The sequence below is a fragment of the Dasypus novemcinctus genome, chromosome 11 (genome assembly GCF_030445035.2).
Source record: "Dasypus novemcinctus isolate mDasNov1 chromosome 11, mDasNov1.1.hap2, whole genome shotgun sequence".
Taxonomy (NCBI): domain Eukaryota; kingdom Metazoa; phylum Chordata; class Mammalia; order Cingulata; family Dasypodidae; genus Dasypus; species Dasypus novemcinctus.
The window spans coordinates 10,901,383-10,928,012 of NC_080683.1; the positions used below are offsets into that span (position 1 = coordinate 10,901,383).

At 36.9% G+C, this 26,630-nt stretch overlaps 1 protein-coding gene across 1 annotated transcript in view; it reads left to right on the plus strand.

Annotated features, from left to right (window-relative positions):
• Positions 1–26,630, plus strand: part of DNAH8 (dynein axonemal heavy chain 8) — a 467,072-nt gene that overhangs the window by 170,681 nt on the left and 269,761 nt on the right. The window contains exons 17-25 of the mRNA XM_071218442.1: positions 697–894; positions 2,911–2,987; positions 4,806–4,905; positions 5,478–5,597; positions 7,293–7,428; positions 10,514–10,701; positions 14,997–15,077; positions 15,475–15,591; positions 16,568–16,687. Coding sequence (XP_071074543.1) covers positions 697–894; positions 2,911–2,987; positions 4,806–4,905; positions 5,478–5,597; positions 7,293–7,428; positions 10,514–10,701; positions 14,997–15,077; positions 15,475–15,591; positions 16,568–16,687 — 1,137 coding nt within the window. The remainder of the gene's footprint in view (positions 1–696; positions 895–2,910; positions 2,988–4,805; positions 4,906–5,477; positions 5,598–7,292; positions 7,429–10,513; positions 10,702–14,996; positions 15,078–15,474; positions 15,592–16,567; positions 16,688–26,630) is intronic.

Here is a 26,630-nt window from a genome sequence, read left to right on the forward strand (position 1 = left end):
GACAAACAGGTTCTCTCTGAAGAGTTTTGGGCATTGTTCTCCAAAGCAGAATCTAAATAGGGATTTAAGATTAAGGAATTGAGTAGTCTGTGGACATGAAGAGGTTTTTTTTTGGTGAAGTAGGTGGTATCGATACATTTAAATGGAGGCAGCCACTACCAAATAAAGAACACTCTGATAGTTTCCCAGGACTCTTTAGGGGTCAGAAGTGGTTGCACTTGTCCTTCATGTTTCTTGGGGCTGCCTTTCACCTGAGTGCAGGTGTCATAGCACAAGCAGGTGTGGACTCATGGTAATCTTTACACATCATAACACTAGTTAGGGCCAAGAAGAATGGTAAAGCCTTTGAATCCAGCGACATGATTTTCAAAAACTTCTCAAGAACAAAAGGATGGAGCTGTTTAGATACCTGCAAGGGCTTTTACTCAAGTTTCTTTCTCTCTTGAAAGACAAAGTAATTAAACTGTAGAAAAGGATATTGGGGGAGGTTGTGAACTCTCTGGATATGATAGAACATCATCTATCTAAAATAGTTTATGAAGAATAATGACCGATGATAGAGATTTATCTTCTGGCTTATCTCCTCTGGTTTAGCTAAGTGAATCTAAGGCCCGTTTACTGGTTTGTGTGTTCAGTTAACAGTTCATTTAGAGCTTAGATAAGGGGGTGCTGTTAATATCTGATTTTCTTTTTAAGATTACAGAAATGATAACTATTGTGCAAACATATTCTGCCTTGAGTAATTCTACCATAGAGGGAATAGATATTATGGCAATAAAATTCAAAAATATATATCAAGGGGTTAAGAAAAAGCAATATGACATTCTGGATCCAAGAAGGACGGAATTTGAAACTGATTTCTCTGACTTCATGTCAAAAATCCATAGTTTAGAGGTAAGTAATTTTACATATTTTACTTTAGCAAAGCTGAAATGTAATCAACATTACTAGGCATTCTTATATTTACTATTTCTTTTGTTATGAATTACTCTTTCAAACTGATCAAAAATGTTTGCCACTGTGAATAATTTTTCACTGTTTCAAATGAAAAATATGAGTATTCAATAAAATAAGGCAGTGAATATCAGAAGCCCAAAGTCTTTTTTTTTTCTTTTTAAAAAGGGTATCAGGGATTGAACCCATAACCTCAGAAGCAAGCACTTAACCAGTGAGCCACACCCACTCCCAAAGCCCAAAGGTTTTTGTAGCTAGGATTTATTTTTAATTTACGTAGAAATTTGCGTTAGATTATTATTGTACCAAGAAGCCCATGCCATTTTTTTCAGGTGGGGGGAAATTTATAATCCTTATACTTTGTTTTACTTGTGAAAAGATTTGAGAACACATTGGGACTGTGGAGCACACTCCCCCTTGCAACTCTCCCCTCTTTTATGTCCACATTCTCTTCAACTGGAGTGGACTGTTCTAAAGAGGCCCTCCTCCTCTCTGTCAATAGACCAAGGACACCACAGAACGAAGAGTAGTTAAAACTACCTTCAGGCGAGGTTGTAACTTGTTTTCTCTCTCACCTTTTGGGGTTATGTGGGCTTCCTTAGTCTCACTGAAAACTGCTGTAGGTCTGGGTATAGCTCCAGGGGATGGTCTCCTCTTTGCTGCAGAATGCTTTGTGGGTGCAGCTATGGACAAGAATATACTCTGTCCACTTTCTGACTCTAGGCTTTTGTCATGAAGGTGAGTTAATCATTTATTTTTATCTCTTTAAACCACATTCAATGGAATCTGGGGGACATACATGAGATATATACATAAGAAAGACCCTAAAATCCCACTAGAACTCCTTTTTCTTTCAGTTTTTGAAAATTAGACTTTGATATTAAGATATATTACTTTAAATAATTACTTTTAGTGTTTGGCTAGTAGGGCAGAGTGGAGGTTGCTTCCATAATGCTTTCGGAGTTAAATCCAGATGGCAATGGGAATCTCGTTAAAAAATAATAATCAATTTGTTACCTTTTAATTTTTAAAATAATTTTATTGATAAAAATATGTTATAAAGGCATTACTGTGATCTTGGATAAAAACTGTAGCTTTCAGTACATTTAGAGGCCATATTTACTTTTTAATATTTAAATAATTGGCTTTAGGGATCAGTGTTTTAATTTTCCTTCCTTTTCCTTTGTCTGATTAATGAGTGTGGTATATATTTGTGGATCATACCAATCTGGCTCCATAAGTTAAAATAATTTGAAAAGAATACTTCACTTTACATTGGGTACCTGGAGTTTAGGGCTCATTGCCAGAGATGGTGGAGTGCTGGGAAGATCATTTTCTCCTTCCTGTTCCTCCTTATCAGTAGCAGAGAGGTTTCTGTGAGAGCAGTGGTTATTAGAAAATGACACCTGTTAGACTTGGGTGGCTAGCTCTATCAGCATGCCTAGAAATTCTAAATATTAAAAAAAAACCATGCTTGGTAAGGGATAGTCACTTCTTTATGAATTATCTAGGTCAACAATATCCAATACATAATGAGCCTCAAACTCAAGCCACATATGTAATTTTAGTTTTTCTAGTAGCCACATTCATAAAAGTAAAAAGGAAGAGGAAACATCAATTTTAATAATATGTTTTCTTCAACCCAAACATACAAAAATATTTATAATTTCTTCATGTCATCAATATAGAAATCATTAATGGGATATTTTCATTTTATTTTTCATGCTCAGTCATCGAAATCCAGTGTGAACTTTACACTCACAGCACATGTCACTTCCAAGTAGTGCTATTTCAAGTTCTCGTTAGGCCACTTGCCTCACACAGCACGGCCCTAGATACTTAGGTGATGGATGAGCTTAAGACTATTTTCATTTTGTAGGGAAATATTCATTATTGTTAAACAAAAACTAATATCCTTAACACCAAAAATCATTAAGTTTTAAAATTTTATTTTAGATACAGATGCAAACTTTTATGAACAGTACTTTTGGAAAAATTTTATCTTCTCAGCAGGCTCTTCAGCTGCTTCAAAGGTATTTATAATGCTTTAAGCAGAACTGTTTCTAGATGAGATAACTTTAAATATGAAAATAAAATTTCTGATAAGATGTTTTTAAAAACAATCTCCAACATAAGTCATAGAACTTATAAACATTAACCTTTTTAATTACCTCTAAGTAGAATGATGAGAATTTGAAACATAGTATATTTTTCATTGCACCTTTTATAAAAAGCAGAAAGTCTTTCAATTAGAGAGTGAAATTATTTCACATTTTTCCCCCAGCCATTAATATGTTTGAGGTTAATTTCATAGGTTTAATGGGAAAGAGAACAAGTAATATTTAATGCTACATTCTGAAAGAATTTCTAAAATAAAATTAAGAATAGTAGATCCCAAAACTTTCCATTTTCCCATGTGAAGACCCCTACATCCTCCTTTCCCTCAGTTCCTGATAGCAGGGCACCCCTAAAGGGTAAGAATGCAGTGATGAGAGGGACCACGTGTTGGACAAGAGGCACTTCTCTTCCAGTCCGAGGCAGGCTCATGATCCTTTTGGAAATTTCCCCTAAGAACAGCAGACCTGGGTTTGGGCCTGGCTTTGCCATAGTTTCATGTCTCTAAAATAATGGATCATTCCTGTCCTGCTTACCTCATGGGGCTACTGGAAGAGTCAAAATAGACATAAAGTCATTTTGATGAGTGACAATACTATACATATGGCAGGTACTATTTTCTTGGTGATCTTGCTGTCTCTTTTTAATTTTAATTAATTAATTTTTAATTAATTAATTAATTTATTTATTAGGAAGTACTGGGATTGAACCCAGGACCTCATACATGGGAAGCAGACACTCAACCATTGTGCCACATCCATACTCCCCTCTCTCTTTTTAAGCCTTTAGTATACTGGTGTCAATTTATTTTATTATCAGAATATTGTTGTTTAGTACTTCTGTGCATCATTTAGTCTCTCAATGGAAGTAATGTTTGGCTTACTAAGTCTTTATTATGATTATGGTTTTTTGGAATTATGGGAGCATTAACCTTGTCAAAGATCCATTCTTTGTGCTCCCCTCTGTCTTTGCTAAGCCAACACCCCACTCATACTTTAAAACTCAATTTAATTTTTTTATTTTTTATTTATTTCTCTCCCCCCTGTCCCCCACACCCCCGCCCTGTTGTCTGCTCTCCGTGTCCATTTGCTTTGTGTTCTTCTGTGTCCGCTTGCATTCTTGTCAGCGGCACCAGGAATCTGTGTCTCTTTTTGTTGCGTTACCTTGCTTCATCAGTTCTTGGTGTGTGCGGCACCACTCCTGGACAGGCTGTGCTTTTTTCACGCAGGGCAGCTCTCCTCGTGGGGTGCACTCCTTGCGCTTGGGGCTCCCCTACATGGGGGATACCCTGTGTGGCAGGGCACTCCTTGCGCATGTCAGCACTGTGTGTGGGCCAGCTCCACATGGGTCAGGAAGCTCTGGGTTTGAACCCAGACTTCCTCTATCAGTTGAGCCAAATCCACTTTCCATAAAACTCAATTTAAATGTCACATTCTCAGGGAAGGCTTTCTTGACTCCCCATATTTGGCTAGGCCCCCTTGTTATTTGCATTCGGCACCCTTGTAATTTAAAGAATTATTTTGCAACTCTTAAGGGATATTTGCCTTTTCCACAGGATAACTGTAGTCTCCATGAGGGCTGGGCCCACATCTGTCTCACCCATCACTGTATCCCAGAACAACACATGAGACCTGCTATGAATATTTTGTCAAGTGAATGAATGGCTCTTCAGTACTGCAGCAATAATTTTTAAGTATTTCTCTCATTTTCTTTTTAATCACTTCAATTATTTTTAGATTTCAGAAGTTGAACATTCCCTGTCTTCAACTAGAAATACACCACACAATTGAGCTTATTCTTCAGTATTATGTGGCTGAACTTGAAGCTATAAAGAAGGCAAGTATCGCATTTCTAGATAGAATGGCACATTGGTACAAAAGGCAAAAATTCTTAGTGTTTGCCGTCGTTATCTTGTGCCAAGCTTTTCAGAGTGATCTTTTCTCTATTAAGTACCTTTGATGCTCCCCTCTTTATGTGGGAAGGTGCTGACATTGTATGTCTCTGGAGAGCCAGATTTACCTTTTTGCTCTTAAAAACTATCTTTCTGCCACAGTCTCCAGGTGTATATAGCACAGGCCATTTCAGTTAATATTTTTGTGTATGGAAAGAATATTATGACAGCTAATGTAGCTTGCTGTGTCCTTCCTCTTTTGAATGCCTCCTTAAAAATTGGAATAAGGGCAAAAAAATACACATGTGATAGGAAATAAGGGGGAAGAGAGAATTCATTGTGATATATTATAAATATCATAGTTTCTGAGCCTCAGGTTATCATCTCCCAAATATATTTACATATAGCGCATAAAATGTGATTAATTGTGAAACGTCAATACCAATATAGCCGTATATATTTTTGCCTCCTCCATTGTAATGAATTTCAAACATTAACATCATCTCTTTAATTACAGCTTTATCATTCTCAAAAAGATGATCCCCCTCTTGCTCGCAACATGCCTCCTGTAGCAGGAAAAATACTTTGGGTGAGGCAGCTCTATCGCCGGATAAGTGAGCCCATCAACTATTTCTTTGTAAGCCAATAATTAAATTTACAATATGTGGATTATATTGGCTTTAATACAAGAAGTATATTATATCCATTAATATTTGTGTCCAATAAGGTAGTTAGAGCCAATTCTTTTACTAGGCAAAGAAAATTTAATTTATAAATATGCTTGAGATAGACTAAGCCAGTTCTTTCAGGTAAGCCAGTTTAGTTGCAGTTACCTCGAAAAAGGTGAATCTTATAACTTCATAAAGTCTTTTTATAAGATAGGACACTTTATAAAGGTTCTTAAGAAATAGCTGTTTTGAAAACATAGTAAAGTACTGGCCTAGTGCTGAAGGTTACTTCTATCCGTGGATAGGTCACTCATTTATTTTAGTGAAGGTGAAGATATAATTCAAAGATTATGGTCCTGTATGAACAATGGAGACCTATGTCAGGGTATAATAGAATATATTCACTTTTCATATCCTTAGGATTATTAAATTTCTATAAAGCACCAGGGTGGTCTTAGGCCCTGTTAGAGTTCGGAAACTACTAGTTTGTTTGTGATTTTTGTTTGTTTCTTTTAAGAGAGAATAGCAGAGCAGAGCAGGTGTGCTTGATGGTGTGTTTTATGCCTAAATATAGAGCAAAACAACTACAAAACAATAATCTTGCAAGTAATTTTATTATTTAAGCATTATTGAATATTAAGTTTCTGTTTCTGTTTGGCTTTCATAATTTATTTCATTATTCTGATTTTTTTTAATTAAAAAATTTTTTAAAGAAGCTTTAGACTACATAAATATTACGTAAAAAATATAAGGGATTCCCATATGCTCCATCCCTTCCCTCTCCCACACTTTCTCCCATTATCAACATCTTTCATTAGTGTGGTACATTTGTTACAATTGATGAACATATATTGAAGCCTTGCTACAAACCATGGTTTATAGTTTACATTATAGTTTACACTCTGCCCAGGACAGTTTTATAGGTTATGACAAAATGTATAATGGCCTGAATCCATCATTACAGTGCCATTCAGGACAATTCCAATGTCCCCAAAATGCCCCATGTTACACCTATTCTTCCCTCTTCCTCCTCTCAGAACCTCTGGTTTTATATCAATGATAAAAGTTCTTCTATTGCTAGAATAATAATGTCTATAATAGAATAATTATAAGTCTACTTTAGTCTGTTCTGAATATTTTTTTAAAACGATGAATTAGAACCCTGCCTTAAACAGGAACCAGAGCATGCACTCAATTGCTGATAGATTCTGTAGTGGCAGGGCAGAGATTGCCTTGTTTGACTTTCAATTTTCACATCAGGAAATTTGGTTTCTATTCTTTCATGTACAGTCTTTTTTTTTTGCTGGAATTTAGGAATTTGACTGATATTTCTGAGATCACAATTCAAAGAGATCAGACAATGATACCTTGTCCAGGAAAGTGGGAGGGGGTAGAGAATAGAGCCTCTTGATGCCTGGGGCTGGCTGTGGGGCTAGAGACCTCACTCTCTATAACCTTTTTTTTTCTTTTCTAATTTTCCCTTTCTGCTGATAGCTTCACCCTATGTCTATTTCTAGCTTGTATGGCCTTCCTCATCTCATTCTACTCCAATTCAAAATCTAATTCTTTGACATCATTTTAAATATAAACATTTTATGGTTTGAATGTGAAAATGATCAGCAGTCTTTTTTAAAGAAATGTTTTTATTTTCACTTAAAAAACAGAAAAACTCAGAAATTTTGTCAAGCGTGGAAGGCAAATCTGTCATTCGTCAGTATAATAAAATTTCCTATGTCCTGGTGGAATTTGAGGTGGTCTATCACACAGCCTGGGTCAGAGAGATTTCGCAGCTACAGTATGGTATGTATAGGACTGTACAGTGGGGCTAAAAAGTGGGTGTTAGGTGATTTTAAATGAATTCATGGTTCTGGAGAATTTTTATGTCCCTTTTAATATAATCTTATGAAGGTTAAAATTTAGATTTGGGGATGATACCATTCTTTCTTTATAGTTATTAATATTCTGTTTTTTATAAGCAATTTGCAGGATTGCGAGAGACACAAAATACTACTTCCCACCTCTGCAGTTGTCTAAGGTCATAACTGATATTCATTTTCTCCCCTCCTCCAACACTCATTACAGACTTCTTGCCCTGAACACGGGTGGCTGGTCTGGATTGCTTATTGGTGGGGTGATCCAAGCCTTCCTCTCTGAGGGGGTTAGCTCTTTGTTGTCTTTCTCTTGTCGGGCTGTGACTGCTGCAGGTGCCTGTTTCTTTGTCTCTCCGGATATGCAAGCAATGAGAGATGCCCCAGTGGTCTCCGATTTCTTCCCTAGCCCCACACATGTAGCAGCAACTCTCCCTCCTCGTGCTGGTGAGAGCTGATCCTCCCTGCCAGCGTTCTAACTCCTTTGTTGGCCTGCTGATCTATTGCAGGAACCCAGCAGTGGTCAGAACTTCAGGCTTGTTGTGCCCCCTGGTGGAAATGTTCCCTCTCCGGAACTAGGATCTCCATTTCAGCAGAATCAGGAAGCACCAACCCTGCAAGTGGGTCAGCGGGAGGGATGGTGAGAGGAGCCGTTCTGACTTTTGCCTTTTAGCTCCAGAACCTGTGTATTTTACTTATATACAGGCCATTAAATCACTGCACACCTGCATCCTGGAGGACAGCACCCCAACCCGGCAAGATGTCCCTTTCTGGCACCTTTAATAGGCCGTTTCAGCCTTCTATCAGGCCAGCTGTTTCTGGGTGATGTGGTATATGGTGGGACACTATGAATCTTGAGGAAATCATTCTAATAGAGCAACACTCTTAAAGGAGCACCCAAGAGAAACCTAAAATTCATGTTATGGAAAGCACAGAAAAGAATTTTTGGCAATCAAAATATGGAGCATGTACTGTTTTCGGTCTATAATGCCATGCACTTCTTTATGTTGTTTATTTTCCTGCTAGTTTTTCTGTCCCCAACCCCCTCCCTCTTTATCTTCACATGTTCAAAAACAAGCTCGACAGTCACCCATTCCATAAAACCCTTCTTTATTCTCCCTGGCAAAAAAACCCCACAACCTTCCTTCTCCAGGGTCCTTTATAAACTTTGCCTGTAGTTTTCTCTCATGATACTTAGCTTGAGATACTCTTTGTTTCATCTTTGTATTTCTTAAATAATGGTGTAGCCAATATTTACACAGTGACTGTTGTGTGCCAAGCTTTGCCTAAGCACTTCACATATACATATTCCTTTAATCCTCATACCAACCCCACAAGGAGCTATTATCCTCATTTTTCAAATGAGGAAACTGAGGTACTGAAGGATTAAGTGATTTACCCAAGGTCAAAGAGGTAATAAATGGCAGAGCCAAGATTCAAACCCAGGCAATCTGTCTTCTGAGACTATGCTCTTAACCATTATACTATATTTCTTCTGAAAGTGCCCAGAACAAAGTGAGGCATGCTTGGGGGCTCTTTAAATATTCTTAAAATGTTCTGTTAGCAGAGATCAGACAATCTTGATAAATAATTTCATCAAGTTTTCTGGAGAGTTTGTTACCCTTGAGAATATCCATTAATCCTATTGGGTGAGTAATATATACTCATTGCCCATGAGAAATGGTAACAATGAGGCAAACAAGACAAAGGGAGACTATTTCATGTGAATGTAAGCTAGTAGAAAGGAAAGCTATGGAAGGCTTCTTGTTTAAATGACTATATTTAGCTACGCAGGAACTTAGAATAGTCATTGAGGACCTGGTATGGACCACCTTTAGTTGGTTGCTTTATGAAGTTTCTCTGAAGGTGGTACACAAGGATTGAAACATTTGGTCAGTCCTGGAGTACACTCCCTGGCTGTCATTATTCATTTTGTCCTTTCAGGCAGGTCATACAGTCTTAAGGAAGATAGTTTTCTTTAAATGAATGCTCAGAAGTTATTTTGGATTTTATGTGAGAGGATAAATAATTTCTAGCCCAACCTTTAAAAAGATTCCAAATGACTTGGATAACATTTTTAGTTGAAATCCTCCTGAAACTTGCATCAAGACCCATGTTAAGATTAATTTTACCTGATCAGTAGAAGTCAACTAGCTTCAAAGGGATTTGTGACTATTTTATTTTACTAAACACTTAAGGCAGCCACAGTTGTATGAAGTAATGTAAGGTTAGAAAGATACTGTGAATATAGTGAAATTCTCATTAGTACTAGTGTTTGTTACTATAAGATGTAATTCAAACACTAGTTTGAATTTTATTTTTATGCTTCTAGAAATAATTCATGTTATGATAACAAATCATCTAAAGCTACTTGGCAAGAATCATGTATTTCAACACATAATAAACAACATATCTGAAAATGGTTATTTATATAAATGATTTCATGTGGGATGTAATGTAAAAAAACATCTTCCTCCATATTCTAAGAGTTCACAACTCAATGGTGTTTAATAAATATTTCTTACTGATCTTGAGGCTAATTATCAGAAATTCAAATTGGAGGTTTCATTCATATTTATAACTCCTTGAATAAGTCAGTTTGAGGTGAGGGTGGGAAAGGTTTTAAAATCCATGAGGTGTGTCATATTTTATAGTTCTGCACATCTGCCACTTCTCTCCCAGGGGCTAAGTCACAATCCATAAAAATAAATTAACATTGAATTATGTTATAGACCTCTTAGATCTACTCAGAAAAGAATTGCAGTCCATAGCACAAAACCTATTAGGTATCATTCAATTTTTATCTTTCTGATTTTATGACTGCGGACATTCAGCATTCATTTATCTCAGTTTTTGAGCACTGACCGTGTGCCAGGTCCTGTGCCATAACAGTGGGGTAGTCAAAGCTATTGTCCCTATTCTTAAGAAACTAGTACTTCAGTGGGGAAACAGACATGTAAACAGAACTTAAAGGAGAGAAGAAATGCAGAATAAGTAACACAATCATTTATTTATAGCGTTACAAGCCACACTTTTTGTGCGACACCCAGAATCAGGAAAGTTGCTGGTTAATTTTGATCCCAAAATTACGGAAATTGTTCGGGAAACTAAGTGCATGATAAAAATGAAGCTGGATGTACCAGAACAGGCAAAGAGATTGCTAAAATTGGAAAGTAAATTGAAAGCAGACAAACTGTATTTGCAGGTAAGATTGAGTATACATTCTAATTATTTTTTAAGGACTTTTTTTGTAAAATAAAAATATACCCCTATAGTTGTGCTGATATAGCAGTGAAGAAAAATGTCTTACTAGGTTGATTCTTGATAGTTTAAATACTGACTTGCAAACAAAAGGAAAGAGAAGTGATGGAAAGCACACAGTGAGAAGATTATTAAAAATAAGATTTAGGCTTTTGTATAATGATAGTGATGAAATAGCAAATTTTTAAAACTAATATTCTTAATATTATAAAGTTATATTAAGTAGTTTATATTTTATAATATATTTAATCATGAGTGCTAATGAGATATAAATTAATAAAGTAAGAGGACTTTAAAATAACATGAGTGGAAATGATTCTTCAACATTGTAGGGTAAAGTGGAGCATTATTTCAACTGTTTCAGTAGTGGGGAAATAAAAATGATAAAAATGAAGTGCAAATGGAAAACAAAAACTGATATTAAAAAGAGGCAAGAAAGAAGTTATTTTAAATAAAAATATATTCAAATCCTAAATCACAGGTCCTAAAATGTGAAACAAAAGTATATAAAATCAGAATTTATTTAGAAAGCCAGTTAAAACATCAAGCTGGGATAACTTTTGTTTTTGCTTTCTCTAGGAAGGCTGTGAATATATATTTTGGGAATACAGGCAAATATATAAGTGCAAGGATATTCATTCTTTTCAGCATTATTATTAATAGCAAAGGATTGGAATCTGATTCCAGCAGTGGAGAACTGATTGAATACTACATAGTTGTTAAAAATGAACAAGGCAACTTTGATTTTAGATATGGAGCTATATCTAAGACATATTATTAAATGAAGGAAAAACAACACACAGATCAGTGTGTATTGTATGCAATATAAGTGAACAAAATTATTGATTGCTCTGGTGAAAGCAAATAGGGAATAGGGTGGAAGTAAACTTTTTTTTAGTGCAGGGGTTCTTATCAAAGGGTCTGTGAGCTTGAATTGAAATTCAAAAAAACATTCTTGTGGGGACGTGTTGGTGTGGGTGTGCTATATTTATTAAATAATACACAGTATAGTGTGGACTTAGTAAGGGGTCCATGGTTTTCACTTGACTGGCAAAAGAGGTCTGTGGAGTAAAAAAGGTTAAGTACCCCTGTTTTAGTGTGATATTGAATATTTTATCCATGTACATGATGTTTGTAATACTCATTAATCAGAGTAAACCTGAAAAAATCCTGAATTTAGACATTTAGTCTAAGGAAATAACTAGAATACAAAAAGAGATTCAAGTATAAAGATTGTCATGGTAGCTTATTTATAATAGTGGTAACTTGCATACAATAGCCCTCAGCTATAGGCATTTAAAAAAATTAGATACAATTCACATAACATAAAATTCACCATTTTAAAGTGTACACTTCAGTAGGTTTTAATACATTCACTATTATTCAGCCATCACCACTATCTAATTCTAAAACATTTCCATCAGCTCAGTAAGAAACCCTAGTACTCATTAGCAGTCACTCTCCATTTCATCTCTCCCCTGTCTCTCAACAACCACGAATCTATTTTCCACCTCTATGGATTTGCCTATTCTGAAGATGTCATTTGAATGGACTCATACAAAATGTGGTCTTTTGTGGCTGGCTTCTTTCACTTTGCATAATGTTTCCAAGGTTCACCTGTGTTATAGCATGTATCAGTATTCTTTCATTTTATGACTGAATAATATTCCATTGTATGGATCTACCACATTTTATTTATCCATTTATCAGTTAGTGGAGATTTGTTGTTTCTACTTTTTGACTATTATAAATAATGCTGCTGTGAATGTTTGTGTACAAGTTTCTGTGTGGACACTCATTTCATTTCTCTTGGGTATATACCTAAGAATGAAATTACTGGGTCTTGTGGTAATTCTTTTGAGCACTTCCAGACTGTTTTCCAAAGCAGCTAGCTATATCACTTTACATTTCCACCAGCAGTGTGTGAGAGTTACAATTTCTCCACATCCAGCAATTTTTATTGTTTGCCTTTTTTATTATAGTCTATTAGTGGGAATGAGTGAAATGGTATCTCGTTGTTGTTTTAGTTTACATTTCCCTGATGGCTAATGATGTCGAGCATCTTTTCATGTGAATATTAGCCATTTATATATCTTCTTTGGAGAAATATCTACTCAGAAACTTTGCCCATTTTTAAAAATTGTGTTATGTGTTGCCATATTATTTATTTGTAAGGGTTCTTTTTATATTCTTTTGTCAGATACATGGTTTACAAATATTTTCTCCCATCCTCTGTATTGTTTTTCACTTTCTTGATGGTGTCCTTTGAAGTACAAAAGTTTTCAGTTTTGATAATGTCCAATTTCTTTTTTTTATTTGTGCTTTTGGTGTCATATTTAAGAAACCACTGCTAATCCAAAATCACAAAGAGTCATGCCTGTGTTTTTTTCTAAGAGTATAATTGTTTTAACTCTTTACAAAATAGTTTTTAAGTGTTATTAAAAGCTCAGAGAAGAATGGGCATTGTGGAAACCTTGGATTGGTCATTAAAAGACCTAGGATTTTTGTACAATTCTGACAGTGGAGGATTGTGTCAAAATATTATTATCAGTTGGGCCTAATACAACTTGCATTGCATCTTAGGATATTGGTTACCATCGAATGATATTAGTGAAAAAGTCATAGTATTTAGCCAAGGATCAAGTGTACATGAAAGCTAAATATATGCTCAACTACAAGCAACAGAAAAAGAGGAAAGGGACTAATAAAATTGAAACCATTTAGTAAACATAGAAATAGTTTAATATTATTAATTTAGGGAAGAATTACCTTGAATTCACCATCCATTGCTATAATACATTACAGAACGATATGAAATAAAGGTTCATGTCTGAAGAATATTTTAAAGAAAATAGCAGGGAAGCGGATTTGGCTCAACAGATAGAGCATCTGCTTACCACATGGGAGATCCAGTGTTCAAACCCAGGGCCTCCTGACTTGTGTGATGAGCTGGGTCATGCGCAGTGCTGATGCACGCAATGAGTGCCGTGCCATGCATGGTGTCCCCTGCGTAGGGGAGCCCCATGCACGAGGAGTGTGCCCCATAAGGAGAGCTGCCCAGTGCGAAAAAAAGTGCAGCCTGCCCAGGAGTGGCGCTGCACACATGGAGAGCTGATGCAGCAAGATGACGCAGCAAAAAGAGACACAGATTCCTGGTGCCACTGACAAGAGTATAAGTGGACACAGAAGAACACACAGCAAAATGGACACAGAGAGCAGACAACTGGGCGGGGTGGGGGGGAGCAGGGAAGGGGAGAGAAATAAGAAAAAAAAGAAAATAGCAAAGCTTATGAATTCTGATTGTATGGGAAAGTTAAATTTACTTGTTACTTAAAGATTTATTTTATTTATGTCTCCCCACCCCCTTGTTGTTTGCACTTGCTGTGTCTGTTTGTCTTCTTTGTTTCTTTAGGAGGCACAGGAACCAAACTAGGGACCTCCCATGTGGGAGGGAGGCGCCTAATCACTTAAGCCAGTTCTGTTCCCTGCTTTGTTGTATGTCTCATTATGTTTTTCCTTTCGTGTCTCTTGTTGTATGTCTCATTATGTTTTTCCTTTCGTGTCATCTTGTTGGGTCAGCTTGCCATGCCTGCCCATTGTACCAGCTCACCGTCCTGCTCATCTTCTTTAGGAGGCACTGGAAACCTCTTCTCCCTGCTTTGTTGTATCTCTCTTTATGTTTTTCTTCTTTTTTCTCTTGTTACATCATCTTATTGTGTCAGCTTGTAGTGTGTGCCTGTCACACCAGCTCACTGTCTTCTTTAGGAGGCACCAGGAACCGAACCATGGACCTTCCATGTAGTAGGTGGGAGCCCAATTACTTGAGCCACACCTGCTTCCAAAATTTATATTAATTCAAGAAAACAAAGTGTGGTATCAGCGATAAGATGACTGTGTATTAATATATCAAAAGACAAGAGAAAGGAATATATATAATAACAGACATCACTAAAAGATAATTATCCACATTATTTAAAATAACATAAGCCTCAAAAGACAGTTAAAAAATAAATATTAAAAATGGAAATCTAGAAAGCTCCATCAGCTTGTTAAAGGAGATGCTCAGGCAGTTTACAGATGAGGGAAAACTACAGTAAATCAGCATTAACTTAAATAAGCAGCCCCTTTGCAGACAGGACAATAAGGAAATGGGTATAATTAAAGTTTCCTTGTATGAATCAAAATCTGACTCTTGCTTTAAATGACTAAAGTAAAATATACCATTTCAACTTATAACAGGGTCTTCTGCAGTATTATGATGAACTATGTCAGGAAGTTCCTTCTGTGTTTGTTAACTTGATGACACCTAAAATGAAAAAGGTTGGTAATGCTAAAGATTTATATCAGTTTCCCTGTTATTTAAAATTAGATTCTGCTTCTATAGATTATGGATTTTAGACCATCTATTAGTGCCTAGACCATGTATCTTTTTAGTTCACTTTATAGCTCTGTTTTCTGCAGAGTAATTTCTTGTCTAAGTTTTGTTGCCTTTGAAAAACAACTAAATCTAAATTAATGAGAGCTTTCTAAAAATTTGTGATTACTTCATGGATAGCCAAAGATGACTGAAAACAAGTCTTCTTTATTAGGTATGTTGAGGGAAAAATATGATTAAAGAAATATAGCCTATACTATTTCTAGGTAATAAAAGAAAGTCTTTTTGAGAACTGTAGATGTTCTCTAATAATGGGAGCTATTATATTTTTACTTTTTCTAGGTGGAATCTGTGTTGAGACAAGGACTCACAATATTAACATGGTCATCTTTAACACTGGAAAGCTTTTTTCAAGAAGTTGATTCAGTTTTGGATATGTTCAATCAACTTTTAAAGACGGTATGGTTGACTCATTTTAAAAAATCTGTGTATATGAATACTCATGATATAAATTAACAGTTTGAAAATCTCTGAAAGCTCTTTAAAGGGTGTGACTTTTAAATAAAAGGAAATCCATTAAGGTCAAAAAGTAATGCTTTTTGTTTATTCTTCTGCTTTGGGGTCTTTCATTTAGGGTTGCCTCATTTTTATCACACTCAGAGTCTTTTTAAAAATGAGTCTTTGCTTGAAAATGCTAATGTGGGATCAATTATGGTCCCTTCTTTTCTGAAACAACTCTAGAAAATTGCACGGCCTCTGACTATTTGCCAACTATTCCCTTCACATTAGAGCCATCAAAATTAGTCATGGTTTTGTCAAATCCTTGAAGAATCATGGTAATATCCTTGAATTACCTTGCCTTTAATATGTTACAGTGACAGTCCCACTCTATAATGCAGTTCAGAAAATGGGGTCATTTTACAGACTGTGAAAGATGGCAAGGAGAAGTGAGATTGTCATATAACTGGTGATGACACTGATTTCTTAAAGGCTTGCTCCCTTGTACATACCTTTCTTTTTAGATGTATCAGTCTATGGTGGCAGCATGGTGTAGTAGACAAAACTCAGAGATGTTGGTGTCATAAAACTGTGTACAATTCTTTACCTTTTACTAGCTCTGTGTTTCCCCCAAGTTACTTCTCCGAGCCTTGGTGTCTTTAGCTATAAATTTGGGATTTTAATACCTTATAGAATGAAGATTTTATGAGACAGTGCGCATAACGAACTTGTGTGTCTGGTACATTTTGCTGCCCAATCTTTAGTTCTATGTCAAACTTTCTCTGTACATGTATTCCTAAAATTTTCACAAGCTTACGTTTGACTCAGGATGCAAATTTCCAGATTTAGCTTTCAAAACTAATTTATAACTCAAATACTGCTTATATTGAAAGTCTTCTCTAAAACATAGAAGCGTTTTTTCACATTTTTTTTGTAGGTCAGTGACTTGTGTGAAATGCATATTGATGCAGTTCTAAAGGAGATGGCCAAAACAGTATTAATTTCCCTGCCCGAAAGTGGTGCTACCAGGGTAGAAGATATGTTGACCCTCAATGAGGTATGTGTTTATCATATTATCATACAGAAATACTGGCTGTAAAACTAAAAGATGAATTTATATTCTAAAAGTGAAAATCCAAGTCAGTTGTTTTATGCTCTCCTTGCTCATTTTGGAAAACCTCAGCTCCTGAAACTTGCATAGCTCATAGTCACACTCTAGACACGATCTCGCTAATATCCTCAGCCTAATGCTGGAGTTTCTGGGTTTCTGCCAGTGGTTCACCCATCTTTCCCCTCTGTTCATTCCTCCCGAGTTTTAGGTTACTCTATCCAATGGCCACTTCATTCTCAAGCACATTTAAAACTGATGCCACCGAGAATTCAGGGGACTTTAATTTCTTTGTGGATTACAGGTATCTCCTAATTGTGTGTAATTATTGCTTGGATACTTTAAAAATAGTTTTAAAATGTCATAGAAAAATAAAGTAGTATTTAAACTTCTAAGTCCAAAAAAGAAAAAAGACCCCACCCAAACTGATCTCATCTTGTCACTGAATGCTAATTCTTCCTCCTATTGTATGCTCTGTCTTGGTGAGGGCAACATCAGCCCTTCAGGTCACCCAGAGACCTGGAAGTCATACTGACTCCTTTCTTTACTCCCTTAATAAAACTAGTCAATTGTAAGGCTAAGCCAGGTTTTGCTTGAATTGCCTTTTTTTGGGGGAGGTACTAGAGATTGGACCCAGGACCTTGTATATGCAAAGCAGGTGCACAACCACTGAACTACACCTGCTCGGTGAGTTCCTTACCGCCCTCTCCCCCTAAAACTACTATCACTTTCTCAGGTCAGGCCCTCAATGCTCATTTTGAGTTTAGCAACTGATGTGACCTATCTGGTCTCTCTGCCTGCAGATTTGGTCCCAGCATATCCACCCTCCACATTGACACCAAATCTGATGTGAAATTTCCCAGCTTAAATCTTTCAATAGTATTGGCATCCAGTCCCTACAGGATAAACTTAAATTGAAATTATTTGAATATCTGTTTATACCGTGTTGACTCGAAAGCACAATGTGAAGGAACCCAGTCTAATTATTTTTGGGGCCTTGCATATAAGGCAGTATTGCTCAAAACAATTTATATCTTGAACTGAACTTTTTTTTCTTTTTCTTTGCCTGGCCTGTGCTTCTACTTCACCTACCTTGCTAGTTGGGGCTGCCTTTTAAAGACAACAAAGGATGGCTCAGTTCCAAGGGGTCCAGCATGGCCCGTGGGAAATGAGTACATTTATCCTGCTTTCTATGGCACTGCAGCCTCTTCTCCCCAAGGACACCTCTCCTTGCCTTTTTTAAAAATAATAATCATTTCAGTTTACCAAGTACATCATTCTTTCCTTTTTTTTAAAAGATTTTATTTATTTATTTCTCTTCCCTTCCCCCTCCCCCAGTTGGCTGCTCTGTGTCCATTCTCTGTGCGTTCTTCTGGGACCGCTTCTATCCTTATCAGCGGCACCTGGAATCTGTGTTTCTTTTTGTTGTGTCCTCTCCGTGTGTGCGGCGCCATTCCTGGGCAGGCTGCACTTTCTTTCGCACTGGGCGGCTCTCCTTACGGGGCACACTGCTTGTGTGAGGGGCTCCCCTATGCGGGGGGACTCCCCTATGCGGGGGGACTCCCCTGCGTGGCAGGGCACTCCTTGCGTGCATCAGCACTACGCATGGGCCAGCTGCACACGGGTCAAGGAGGCCCGGGGTTTGACCCGCAGACCTCCCATGTGGTAGGCGGACACCCTAACCACTGGGTCAAGTCCGCTTCCCTCTCCTTGCCTTTAGGGTTTAGCTTATCTAGCCAGCTTCTTGCCTCAGGACTACTTAGAGATGGGTCAGGTTCTAGCCCCTGCCTTGCCGAATTCTACAGAAAACAGTTCTTGACCTGAGTGGTTCTTTTGACATTCTCTGCAGTTAATTCCACCAAATCTCCAGAAAAATTACACTGAAACTATAGGGAATTCCCATAACCCCACTCCCCCCCACACACATAATTTCCTCTATTATTAACATCTTACGTAAGTGTAGTAACATTTGTTATAATTGAACCAATTTTGAAGCATTGTTACCAATCAAAGCCTATAGTTTACATTGTGGTTTACACTTTGTACTGTACAGTTTTATAGGCTTTGACAAATGTATAATATCATGTGTCTATCACTGCAGTATCATACAGAACAATTTCACTGCCCTAAAAATGCCTTGTGTTCCACCCATTCATCATTCCCCTTCCCTTCTAAACCCCCGGCAACCATTATCTTTATGCAATGTTACAGGTTCTTCCATTAATACAAGATAATAACTATAGTAGCACTGTTGCTTAGATGAAATGGTGTCTTTCTTCATAATGTATAAGGTCTTAAAATTATTTATTCTCAGCTTTGAGGCCTTGGCTGTAACTGAGACAAAATTTTATGACCCATTTTAACATCCTGTTTTTGGTACATGAGAGTTTAAAATGATTATACCTTCCTGGTGATTTAGTCCTTTTTATTATTACTAAGTCATCTTTTTATCCAGAAGGTTTATTTTGTTTGATAATAATACAGATGCACCAGCTTTTTTAGATTATTTTTTCCAGGTGTATCTTTCCCATTCTAATATTTTCAATTTCTCTGAGTTTTACTATTTTAGATTTCCCTTTTATAAATGATAGTTAGATTTTGATTTTAATCTACTCCAAAGATATCTTTTTATAAACAGGTAATTTAGTCTATTTACATTTCTTATAACTATTAATGTATTTGGATATTCTACTTTCTACCCTCTTGGTGTTTTCTTTTTACCTGGGTTTGTTCAGCTATGTCTAGAAGTTATTTTTGATTCTTTTTCACACCAGTCTGGTCTTTTTATATAATCTTGTTCCTTTCTCATTATTTTATTCTATTTTTAGACACTTAAATATATTTATTATATATTTTATAACAATTTCATTACCCAAAGAAATGGGGGGTCTAATTCTTCTTTTTCTGTGAGCTATTGTTCAGGTTGGCTTGCCTCTTCATGATTTTATATTTCTGGATTGATTGTGAACTAATATAAATGAGGGTTCTATTTGTGGGAATCCTGGTTGAGAAGTGTCTCTTTTTATTTGCTCCTATGAGGTGCCTAGGGATTTTACCAACCCAGGACAGCTTTATGTTAAATTCTCAGGGTATAGGATTTCCAAAGCTATAAAGATAGTATGAAGCCAGGTCCCAAACCTGTGTGAGGACAAGCTAATGATTGTACATTCCCAAAGGAGAAGTTATTTCCCCAGCTCAGAGCCTTAACCAAGGTAGCCAACTCTCCTTTCTAGTCCAAACTTTTCTAGAAGGTATAGCCATTGATTTGCCTGATGTTATGTGGGTTAGAGTAGGTTTCAGTTCCAAATTCCACTTTTTGGGGGGATTCAAGGTCTTTGTTGTTGTTGTGTTGTTATAGAAAAAAAAAGTCCCCATAGCACGTATAGTTTCAGCTTGCTTCTCGTTTTAGACTCATGTTGTTTGGTCTTTTTCTCTTTCTCTCTTTTCAAAAATTTTTATTAAGATTTAACTTGTGTAGAGCAAAGTGCATAAATCTTAAGTGCACAGCTCAGTGAAATTTTATATATGTATACACCCTTGTAACATTTCCCAGATCAAGATAAAAAATATTTCCTGTACCACAAATGGTTCCTTTGTGCTCCATTTCAGGCCATAAAGACATCCAAAAGTAACCACTATTTTTACTTCTTTCACTGAATTTAGCTCTATGTGTGTTTGAATGTCATACAAATGGAATTATGCAGCATATACTCTTTCATGTCTGGTTTTTCACTTAATGCTACGTCTGTGAGATTCATCCTTATAGTTGTGTGAAGCACAACTGCTATATAGTATTTCATAGTATTAATTCATTACAATTTATTTACCCATTCTACTGTTGATGGGCATTTGAATAGTATAGCCTTTGATTATACACTAAGCATTCTTGTACTTGTCTTTTTGTGGACCTAAGCTCTCATTTTGATGGGTACATACCCAGAAGTGAAATTACTGGGTCATAGGTTTTGAATATATTTAGCTATAGTAGAAACTGTCTTTTTAGAGTTCGTCTATTTGAATTAGGAACCAAACAGGTCTATGCTTTGCATTTAATTCATATGCCTGTTTAGTTTCTTTTGTCTCCCTTCTTTTAATGTTCTTTATTTGTTGAGGAACCTGGATGATTTTCCATGTTCTAGATGTTGCTGATAACATTCTAGTTGTGTCATTTAACATATTTGCAACCATTGATAATTATTGACTACATCCATTATTTTGTTGAAGGATATAAAATGTTAGCATTTATGGCTAAAATATTTCTGTAATGAGGAACTTCCCCTCATTAACTGGTTAGTTACTCTGAAAATTTATTTGCACAAAAAAGTCAGGTTTGAGGCCCTTAACTTTCTCTTTATATATCAGTTTTCAGAAAATGAGTTGGTTCACTAGGACATTCTAAAGTAACCATTTAGTTAAAAAAATTTAGTGTTATTTTGAATGTACATATTTTTATGTATATTATGTAATGTATAAAATATGTATTTTTATATATTTAAGGGATTTCAGTCTATTTCAGTTATTTTTTTGAATTTTCCCATCTTTAATCCATTGAAATCCTTTAGTTGGCTTACATGTTTTTGATATGACCCCAGTAGTCTTTGAGAGTTTCCTTGCTTTCTGGAACTGGAGAATATCTTAGGCTCATCTGTACATTTCCTGTCCTTGGTCCCAATTCAGTCATTTCTCCAGAGAATCCTGATTCCTTTTAGTTTCAAATGGTATTTGGAAATCACAATCTGGGTCTAGGAAAGGCACTCATTTTTAATGTTTAGTTCTTTCTTTGTGCATCTCTAAATATTATATTTGGGGAACTATTTCTTGAGTTGGAAAATTTGCGTATTATCTATTCTTCCTGTTTAATAAGTGAGTATTTAACTTTTTTACCCTGTCCTCTATCACTCCTCCCTTATTTTGTCAATTTAATTATATTATTATTAAACTGTAACTGTAAATGGCATTCACATTATTATGCTCATGTAATATTAGCCAATGCAGAGACATATTGTTACATGTAATCTGTATTTTCTTACACAACTTCTTGTTTTCTCTGGTTTCTACTTGCCTCTTTTTCCTTCTCACATTTTCTTTCACATATACTACCATATCAGAGTTGTGTTTTTTCCTGCAAAGAGAACTTTCTTTTTTTCCTTTTTTGAATTCTTTATTTTTTCCTTAGGAAGGATTTAATTTTTTCAGTCTTTTATATTTTTTAATGCTGAATTCGTTTATGTTAATGCTAGCTTTTTTTCAAATCCCCCCCTTGTGGCTTTTTGCATGCTGTCTGCTCTCTGTGTCCATTCACTGTGCATTGTTCTGTGTTTTTGCTTGTCTCCCTTTTTTGTTGCATCACCTTGCTGAGTCAGTTCTCTCTGGCACCTGCGGGCCCGGTGGCACTCCACACCATGTAGGCGAGCCTGCCTTCACAAGGAGGCCCCAGGATGCTAACCCAAGGGTCTCCCATATGGTAGACAGGAGCCCAACTGACTGAGCCACAGTCGCTTCCCAATGCTAGTTTTTTAATGACAGAAATTGATACCCTTAGGAGGCATCTGTTCTTTGTCATTAGGATAGTTAAGTAACTGTTTTATGGTTGGTCAGTTGTTGACATTATACAATTCTGTCATTCGTTTCTTTTTCTAAAATAAACTTTTAAATTTTTATTTTTAAAAGATAGTTATGTTACATTAATGTTACAAAGATCTCCTTTTAGAGCTCCCTGAATCCCCATTTCAACCTGGGTTGATTACTCTCTCTGTCTGCTGTAAAACTGTTAACCTGGGCCTTCTCTTTTCTGCTCTCTTTCCTGGATTCCATGTTATTCTAGGAGGGAGAGCTCTTCAAATACTGTACTGGTTACTCTTCAGCGATGAATTTGCCAAAGAAGTCTCCTGTTTCCTGCCTGGAAATAATTTCTTGGCTGTCATTTCTTCTCCCTCATCCAAAATCTGACTATATATGCTTCATACCAGGTGTTACCTAGGAATAGGGAAGTTTCTGCATGGATTTCCTTCCTTTTGTTCCACTTACAATGAAAACCGTCTTTTAGAAGTATGTATGTATAACTGTTCCGCCGTTTTCAACTGCTCAGAGGGGAAGCTTACGCTACCAGAAAGAATTTACATTGAAAACATGAACAAAGAACTTTTATGTGCCTAGAAAGAGTAACAGATTGCAAAAGAGAGAAAACTTGGCATAGAGTAAACATGAATGAGTATGAATGTGGTGGTCACATTGCAGGCTCAACAGTAGAATTTTTTTGTATTAGATAGTGCTAAGTCTTAATACTGTAAGTCAGGTTGTAGGAGGTGGAATTTCAAATAGTGGTATTCCCAATCAAATGCCCTGGTTACTTGCACTGGAGGAATCTAAGATTTAATAATATCCCACAAACCTGCTATTGGGGTTGAATCATGTCCTCCAGAAAAGGCATGTTCAGGTCTTAACCCCTGGTCCTGTGGGTGTGAACCCATTTGTAAATGGGATCTTTGAAGATGTTATTAGTTATGGAGCGTCCAAACTGAATGAAGCTGGGCCTTGATCCAGTAAGCAAAGGAAATTGGACACAGGAAGAAGCCATGGGGAGCAGACAGGAGCTGGAAGTCAATGGACTGTGGAAAAGAAAGGTGAAGACACCACCACATGCATTGCCATGTGATAGAAAAGCTAAGGTACCCAGGTACCCAAATTGCTGGCCAGGCAGAAGATACAGACCCTTGGTGGAAGCAAGCCTTCTACCTTTGAAACCATGAGCCAAAAAATTCCTGTTGTTAGGGAGACCCCATTGTATGGTATTTGTTTTAGCAGCTGAAAAACAAATACACCTTCCTTCATTGGGCCATTATGGTGAAGGCAGAATAATATGTTAGCTTTGGGCCATCCTGTGATTTCAGACCATATTGGGAAACAGGGCTATTTATAGTTAGGGCAGTGTTTCTTGACTTGGAGCATCTAAGGGTGGTTTTAGATCAGATTGTGCAAATTATTAAAAAAACCCACAAAACTATTATCTCTCAACTCCATATAGGTCATTCAGTTCTGTGATGTTGGGGAAGGGACTCTGCAAACTGTATTTATCCTTTGCCAGCTGGCTTTCTTTTAGGTTTTGCCAGTAAGAGTGGTAGAAGGAGGCTGGAGGACAGAGAAGGGACTTGCTGCTTCCTGTTTTGCCTCTATTCCTGATATCATCACACCAGCAACAGATCTTCCCCCTGGTAGAGGCAGAAAGTCCCAGTTTCTAGCTGTTTTCAACATTCCCAGAACCAGCCTCGTTGTATGTCTCAGAAGTGCCTGCATCATGAGGTCCAGCACCAGCCAGACACTCCCTCTTTATCAAGCCCTAGGTTCTAATCACTCCAACTTCCTCCTTTTGTTTCTCAAGCCCCAAGAATGGTTGCTGCTTCCTGCAGTTAGTATCTCTGTGTGATCTCTATGGCCTGTCTCTTTTGCCTTTTTGGTCCTTTAACACTTGTTTAACCAGTTCTGTATATTAATCCTCTAATTCTCTGTAAAAATAACTGGTATGGTTTTTGTGTTCCTGCTTGGATTCTGATTGATACATATTTGTATCTTAAATGAAATACCAAAGGAATAGAAAACCAGGGAAATATTATGAGCCAAGCTATGATAGGAAAACACTAGCAAATACATTGAAAGATATTAAAAATTCTTTTAACAAAATCAACTTGGCTCCATGAAGACAGAGAGTAGATTAATGGTTGCCAAGGGTGGGGGGCGGGAGGATAGGGAGTGACTGCTAATGGGTACGGGCATACTTTTGGTGGTGATGAAGATGTTCTTGATTTAGATAGTGGTGATGTTTGCACAACTCTGAATATACTAAAAACCAGAATTGTACATTTTATGTGGGCGAATTTTGTGGCATGTGAATTATATCTCAATTAAAAAAATCAACTTGACTGTCTTCCAATCTGTCCCAAGACTGCCCCTCTGCTCTTCAGTATCTTATGGTCTATTCTTCACTGAGTTGTAAGATGGTTTTAGTCCTCAGGGACTCCCTTAGTATTTCCAAAAAAGGATAAGCCCTGGTCTAGACAAGATGCTTTTCTTTGTGTAGCTTCAACTGGTGGTGACAACTGTGTAGAGGCAATTTCTGCAGCCTCTTTTTCAATGACATCATTTTGTCACCTGTTGAACAGAAGGTGGTTGGCCCAGCTGACATAGGATATTTCATAGTGGAATGCGTGCACCTAAGTTTCTTATCCCTGACATTTATGGCAGTGAGCTATCATGATTATCTGGGGTGGTCCAATTCAGCACGGGTCAAATGAAGTTTATTTGCAGGTGTTCTTTGATCAGGATTCAGGCACTAGAGTAGAGGTGGGGATTCTGTGTATTGGATGGTATTGGTGAAAATCCCAGCAGGGTGAGACAAGTAGGGAATTGCAATGTGGGCAGTCTCATCACTGCTGAGGCTGAAGAGACAAGAGGAAGAACTTGTGCTTTGAGAACCCAGTAAAGGCTGGAGCCCTATGAAAGGGCTCATCCTGGAGGAGTTTGATTTGTGAAGGGAAACAACCTCTTGGGAAATGAAACCTCCGGACATGGAAGGAATGGGGAAGAAATACTATTCCCTCTTCTTCAGCTCTCCTATCTTCTCTTGGTGCCTGCCATGGAGACAAACCCAACTGGAAGCCAGAGAATAAGGGGGCCCAAGGAGTCAGGTTCCCATGGCACAGAGTGGGTGGCAGGGTGACCAGTAGAGAATTATCAGTGCCCAGAGTGTCTGGCAAGATGGCATTGACAGCATGTCTGGGATTATTTATATTTTTCTAAATCAAAGTGATGTTATTAATTTCCATAATCAGGGCTTTTAGTAAATTAACTGCTTCTGCATTCATCTTTTCCTTCTTTTCTAGTTCCATGAAGAAAGGTCCCACTGCTTTTCAAAATCTAAGTTCTCAAAATGAACTCTAGATCCCCTTCCTTCGTACCTTCTCGGTGACCTTGCTTCACCAGTCTTCCTCTCTCTCTCTCTTTTATGTCTTCCACTTTTTCTGTCAACTGGATCCCAACCATCAGCATATACTCATCTTGTCCTTACCAACAAAAACAAAAACTTTCCCATAGTTCCCTTCACTTGTCATTCACAACTGAAGTTATCCAAATCCTCACACATGGTGCCTTCACTTTCCCATCTCTCATTAGCTGCCCCAAGGCCGCCAATTTCTGGCTCTAGGTTATACTAGTTATTATTTAGGTACTTATTATGATTGTGATATAATTCATATACCATGAAATTCATCTATCTTAAGTGGAAAATTCACTGGTTTCTAGTGTATTCACGAGGAGTTTGTATCCATCTCCACAATTAATTTTAGAATATTTTCATCACCCTAAAAGAAACCCCATACCCATTAGCAATCACTCTCTATTTGCTAACTCTCTAAGTACTAGGTAATGCTAATCTACTCTCTGCCTCTATAGATTTACCTTTTTTGGACATTTGATACAATGGAGTCATACAATATGTAGTCTTTTGTGACAGGCTTCTTTCACCTAGCATAATGTTTTCAAAATTCATCCGTATTGTCCCATCTATCAGTATTTCATTCCTTTTCATTGCAGAGTAATATTCAATTGTATGGCTATATCACATTTTACTAATCCATTCATCAGCTCATGGACATTTGGATTGTTTCTAGTTTTTGTCTGTTATAAATAATGCTGATATGAGCCTACATGCACAAGTTTTTGTGAACATATTTTTAAATTTCTCTTGGTTATATACCGAGGAGTGGAAGTGATGGGTCATATGGCAACTCCAAAAATTTGAAGAGCTAACAAATTGGTTTCCAATGTGGCTGCACCATTTTACATACCCACTTTCAGTGTCTGAGGATTTGTTTCTCTACATCGTCACCAATTCTTATTA